This window comes from Nicotiana tabacum, chromosome 24, assembly GCF_000715075.1.
Source record: "Nicotiana tabacum cultivar K326 chromosome 24, ASM71507v2, whole genome shotgun sequence".
Taxonomy (NCBI): Eukaryota; Viridiplantae; Streptophyta; class Magnoliopsida; order Solanales; family Solanaceae; genus Nicotiana; species Nicotiana tabacum.
The window spans coordinates 34,519,113-34,525,280 of NC_134103.1; the positions used below are offsets into that span (position 1 = coordinate 34,519,113).

Below are 6,168 nucleotides of genomic sequence, written 5' to 3' on the forward strand. Positions count from 1 at the left end.
ATTTATGAATAAAGCTTATGATATCATTCTTGATGCCCTTCCAATAAAAATAAGCGAGCAAATTCCTAGTGGTAGCATCAATCCCAGAATGACCACCAGATGGGGCGGAATGCCAAAGAGTAAGGATTTTGGATCTCAGAGCAGCATCATTACCTACTAGTAATTTGCATTTCCTTCTAAGTTGGTCATTCACCCAGGTGAGTTTTTCTGAGGCTACTGTTGTAAGGAGGTAATAAGATCCTGTAGCTCTAGGTCAGACTGCCAGCTTGCTTGGATTTCCTTCCATTAATCAGCTTGGACTGAAGGTACCATCATTACCATAAGTGTTGCACCTTGAACTCTAGATAAAGCATCTGCAACCACATTTTCTTTACCTTGTTTGTATTGAACTTCAAAATCAAAGGGCAAAAGTTTAGCTAACCATCTGATTTGAGAATCAATGTGTAACTTTTGCTCCAACAAATACTTCAATGCCTTCTGGTCAATTTTGACAACAAAGTGTTGGCTAAGAAAATAGTGTGACTATTTGGTCACAACAAAGACCAAAGCTAGGAGTTCCCTTTTATAAACAGATAAAGCAACATGCCTAGGTGCAAAGCCTTTGCTGATAAAAGCTATGGAGTGGTTATTTTGCATGAGGACTCCTCCATAGCCAGTTCCACTAGCATAAGTTTCAACAACAAAAGTTAAGGAGTAATCAAGCAAAGCCAAGACATGTGCAGTAGTTAAGGTCATCTTAAGTGCAGAGAAGGACTATGAAGCAACATCAGTCCATAAGAAACTGTCTTTCTTCAACAGGTCTTTTAGGGGTCGAAATGATAAGTCCACATCCCTTGATGAATTTTCTGTAGTAACCAGTCAAACCAGGGAATCCCTTCAGTTGTTTAACATTGACAGGAGTGGGCAATTGTTGTACTGTTGCTATTTTTCTTGGATCAGTAGCAACACCATGAGTAGAAATGAAGTGACCTAAGTACTCCACACTTGACAACCCAAATACGCACTTAGAATGTTTGGCCAGTAGGTTGTTCTGCACCATCACCTCAAAGACCCATTGTAAATGAAGAATATAATCTTGCAAGTTCCTACTGTATACTAGGATATAATCAAAGAAAACAAGTACAAACTTCCTCACGAACTCTTGCAAAATATGGTTCATCAAACATTGAAAAGTGGATGTGGCATTGGTTAGGCCAAAAGGCATAGCCAAATACTCATAATGCCTCATGTGAGTTTTAAAAGCAACTTTTGAAACATCCTTTGGAACCATTCTAATTTGGTAGTACCCGAATCTAAGATCAATCTTAGAAAATATAGTAGCACCTGTCAGTTCATCCAGCAGATCATCAATGATAGGAATAGGGAACTTATCCTAATAGTGCATTGATTCAATTCTCTGTAGTCTATACATAGCCTCCAGGTTCCATCCTTCTTGCCCACTACCACTACAAGGGAAGAAAAAGGACTGTTGCTATATTAAATAACCCCTTGTTGTAACATTTCTTGCACTAGCTTTTTCAATAATATCTTTCTTCATGGATGAGTACCTGTAGGGCCTAATGTTGACTGGTTTGGATTTTGGTTGTAAAGGAATCTCCTGGTCAAATGCACCTCTTTGTGGTGGCAATGTAGTAGGCTCTGAAAATACTTGTTTGTAACTATCAAGGAGCTCACTGAGTGGTTGAGGTAGCACTGCATCATCAGGAAGATGCAAAGCACATAGAATCCCTTCATATTCAACATCAGAAGGGGGAATATCTATCATAACTTGCAACATGAACAACTGAACTTCATCACTTTGGTACCTGTTAACATCCTTAGGACTAGAAAGTCTGCAATCTTTTGAGACATCATTCAAAATGTGTTGCTTACCCTAATAGTTAAAGGTCATAGTAAGGGTAGAGTAATCCATAGTAACTGGACCCAGTGTCTTCATCCATAGTGCTCCTAAAACTAGGTCATACCTCCTAACTAGAAACACAATAAGATCTGACACATAAGTGGTGCTTTCCAACATCTATTGAAAGTTCTGTACCAGACTAGATATTGTTTCCAATGTGTTATTCCCCAAACTAACATAACTCAGCCTAGTAGGTGAAAGTACAAGAGGAGGGGGGTGGGGTGAATTGTCGATTGTTCTTTTTGTATCCTAAGTAGTTGACTAGTTTACCAATTAGTCGACTGAAAATAAAGGCAGAATCTAAATGAAAGCAAAAGTAAAAATGCAGGAATTAAAGACAACCAGATTTTTATACTGGTTCGTATTCAATGTGAATCTTACGTCCAGTCCCCTTGGGTTGCAAGGGTGTTCTCTTTCAAGTATTTGAAGTTTCTTGATACAGGAGGGTTTGCGTTGTTATACACCAATAACTTTGTCACTATATTAGTTCTTCTCTCGCTTCTTGATACAATGCCCCACCAGTGATTTCTCTCTCTTTCTTCTCTCCCTAGTTACACCATAGATCCAGAATAGGCTGCAATGCTTGTTTGGAGTAGAAAAAAAAGATTGATAGTGGTTCGATCAAAATATTTTTATATATAATATATATATATATATATATATATATATATATATATATATATATATATATATATATATATATATATATATATATATACACACACTCTGTGAGGTCTTCTTGTCTTGTGAATCTTAAGAGATTGCAAACCCAAGGGAGTTGATCTCAGAAAGGAATCGTAGAGTGATTCTTTCAAAGAATACGATATTGCTTCTATTGATTTGCCTTGACTTGTGGTCTTGATTGGATATTTCCTTTGCTATGCAGATATTCCCGTTATTTGAAGTATCACATCAGATCCCTTGATTTCGACTTTTGATTGTTGTCCTTTGATAGAGGAATCTTCAGTGCATAGTTTCATGACCTTGATTTTCTTTGATTAAGGTCCTTCCTATAATACTAGTATTAGAACCCGCGCGATACGCGGTCAATATTAAAGAATATTAATTATTTTAAATTATAAATTATCTTTTCATTATATTATATTATGTTGCGTTAATAGAATTTCAACTAGCATTTACTTCTCAATATATATTTCATTAACTAAACTATATGAAATTAAAGAAAAACAAATTATATAGTCATCGTATAATATTTTTGTTTCTTATTTTTCTTTATTATAATTTTTATTATTTAATATTATTACATTATTAATATGATGATTCTTTAGCACACCACTTGGCATAATATCATTGTCCACTACTCCTTTTAATATAATATTTCTTACTTCTTAAAATATTATTTTTAAAAAATTATTTATTGTTCATATTATCTCTATTTTTATCTTTGTACATTTTTTATACTGTATTATTATAATTAGTTTTCTTCGGTTTGAATTTTACGTATACTCAAAATACTATCATATCATGTTGGCAACTTTTCAATTTAAAATAGAATAGGTTTTAGAATAAATAATTTTTAATATATAAAAATTATTGTTTCTGTATAAAAAATACTTAAGTATGTTTAAATTCAAGTTCAAAAAGAGTAAATAATTATTAACAATAAATTATGCATAATTTAATTTGTTTTAAAATTTAAATTTAAAAAAAAACTAATTATTACCTAACCTAACTAACATTGTCATAGATTGCCAAGTGGTTTATTGTGAGGTTGCCACTTGGCTTGATGTGAGAGCTTTTTTCTCTCCTTTTAATAATATATAGATAGATTATTATTATTATTATTATTATTACACATAACAAAAAAATACATAAATCTTAAACATATAGATTAATGCATATGCCATCATTTCAAGCGTAAATTTATGTTCTGCTTTATTTTCAATATAGAATATTGAGTTTTAATTTTATTTTAAATTTTTGTTATTTACTATGTGGAAGAGCAATTTACTCTTTTCTTTTTTTAACAGTTTATATAGCTTTATTTATTTCGTCTTCCTTTTTGTTAAAGTAATTCTTATAGCTTTTTTATATCCATGAATGTTTCAATGGATTTGTCTTTTCTTTTTTTCTTCTTTGGTTGCCATGATTATATTATTCTATATAACATCTGCATCTTTATAGGAAATTTATACATCTTTTAATTATATTAATAAATCCATACTTTTCATTCTTGTTAATATTTATCGGGATAAAAGAAATAACTTAGCTGGATATAAAATAATTAAAGATCCATAACAAAATTGAATTGAAGATTGCCATATAAGAATCAAACTAAATTAAAAAAAAAACTAAGATTTCATTAAATGGGATTTCATATAAGTTCTATTTTCTTATTTGAAAATCTCCCCCTAAACTCACTTTAAGAATACCAAGTGACTTTTTAATAGCTTGCTACTTGGCTTAATTACAATGTCAATCATATATGGTAACTTTATTCCTTTAATATATATATATATATATATATATATATATAGATAGATAGATAGATAGATTGTCTTCTCCCAAATTCTTGATTTATTTTGCCTTTGAATTTCCGCTACTCATTCCTTTTTTGTCTTAAATCTTTGATGCTTCCTTTTCATTTCTTAAGTAGTGTCTCCATTAATCTTCCACCAAATCCTTGATTGATTTACTTCCTTTCCATTGCTTCAGAAGTGTTTCTACACATAAAAGATGTGTTATTTTTCTTCATTAAAATAAACATAGGTCTAACAGTGGGAATAACAGTGCATCCTAACTTCTTTGCTAATCTGAGTCTATAAAATTATGGGTGATACCACCATCTAATAGAATTTTAATGGGTCGTTTGTTACTATAACCTGTGATATGTATAGTTAGTGCTCCTTGAATACCAGCTAAAGCACACAATGAGATGTGTGGGTGATCACCCTCAGCAGTAGTCCATTCTTCAAAGGTAACTCAACATTATGATGAATGTTTCCCTCTACCTCAGAGGAAGCCTCTGATGATTCAAGCTCCAAAACAAACATCTGTTTAGGAAGATTACATTTGTGCCCAACAGAGTACTTTTCATCACAAATATATCATAGTCCCTGTGCCCTTTTTGCTTGCATCTTAGCTGGAGATATAGTCCTTCTGTTCCTTGGTACTATAACATTAGTAGCAACAGGTAAAGTCAGCCATGGTGCAGGAACCACTGCTTGGTATGGTGTACTACGAACAACTGGACCTTCATAAGAGTTTCTCTTAGAAGCAGAATAACTAGTAGAATGTTTTTGAACTCTGGCATTTGCAGTTAGAGTAGCTTCATCAAGTCTAGACAAAACCAAGTCTTTGCAGTGTCTTAGGCTCATGCATCATGATAGGATTCACTAATTCCTCCTTCAAACCATCAAGGAAACAAGAGATAGCCTGCTCAACAGTTAGATTGCATTGAGCTACTAATCTATCAAATGCAAACTGAAACTCCCTTATCGACCCTGTTTGTTTCAATTGTTTCAATTCTAGCATGGGATCGGAGAAGTCACCACTAAATGCTTCGATTAACTCAGCTATGTACTCATCCCGCGCAGGTAGCACAGGTAAATTCTTACACTTGATGTAGGACTGATGCCAAGCTAAGGCCTCATCATCCAGGTTCATAGCCACTAACCTCACTCTCTGATTGAGAGGAGTCTCACCATCTGAAAAATATTGTTCAATTCTATACAACCATGTCTTCAAATTCTCTCCATTGAAACGAGAAAAAATCAAGTTATGATTTCGAGTAGCATTAACACAGTAAGGGTTGGGACCTAGAATGCCCTGACCTGATTGGAGCACCTTGTCTCTAGCAGTCGAGGTAGAGGTAGTGTCCTTCGATTGTTGACTCAATTGCAGACCATCGAAGGAGTTTTTGATAGCACTCACCATTTGTAGAAGTTCAGCATGACGTTTGTCCAACTTATCTCTTAACTCCTGTTGTTTTTGTGCCATTTCTGCTCGTAAATCTAGTTGTTGAGCTTCCAGATCCTCATACTGATCCTGTAAATCGATGGGTTGATCAACCATCACTTCATCAACAGCTCTGCGTGGTCCCATCGTCTACCAAGCTATGATACCAAAATTGAGGTACCAAGCCAATGGAAAAGTGCAAACGAGAGAAAAATAGAAGAGTAATGAGAAGATAGAGGCAGAATAGAGAGAGAAATGAGAAAAGAGGGAACTCAGATTCAATACAATATTCTCGATGGTTTACATTTGGAATACTCCCTATTTATAAGACTAAAACATGCTAAAGAAAT

At 33.7% G+C, this 6,168-nt stretch overlaps 1 protein-coding gene across 1 annotated transcript; it reads right to left on the bottom strand.

Moving 5' to 3' along the window:
* Positions 1-766: 766 nt before the first annotated feature.
* On the bottom strand, positions 767-5,965 carry LOC142178099 (uncharacterized). Its single transcript, XM_075247427.1, has 5 exons — positions 5,212-5,965; positions 5,035-5,114; positions 4,813-4,914; positions 1,486-1,873; positions 767-1,323 (listed from the first exon to the last, which is right to left on the bottom strand). The coding sequence occupies exons 1-5, from the start codon at positions 5,963-5,965 to the stop codon at positions 767-769; spliced, it is 1,881 nt and encodes a 626-aa protein (XP_075103528.1).
* Between the last annotated feature and the right edge of the window lie 203 nt (positions 5,966-6,168).

Excerpts from the sequence above, each read along its gene's own strand:
- LOC142178099 (XM_075247427.1), bottom strand. The coding sequence starts at position 5,965 with ATGGGACCACGCAGAGCTGTTGATGAAGTGATGGTTGATCAACCCATC. Across the intron at positions 4,915-5,034 it reads CTGTTGCTACTAATGTTATA|ATGTTTGTTTTGGAGCTTGA; the intron begins GTACCAAGGAAC and ends CTTCCTAAACAG. Across the intron at positions 1,324-1,485 it reads AAGAAATGTTACAACAAGGG|GTGCTACTATATTTTCTAAG; the intron begins GTTATTTAATAT and ends ATGAACTGACAG.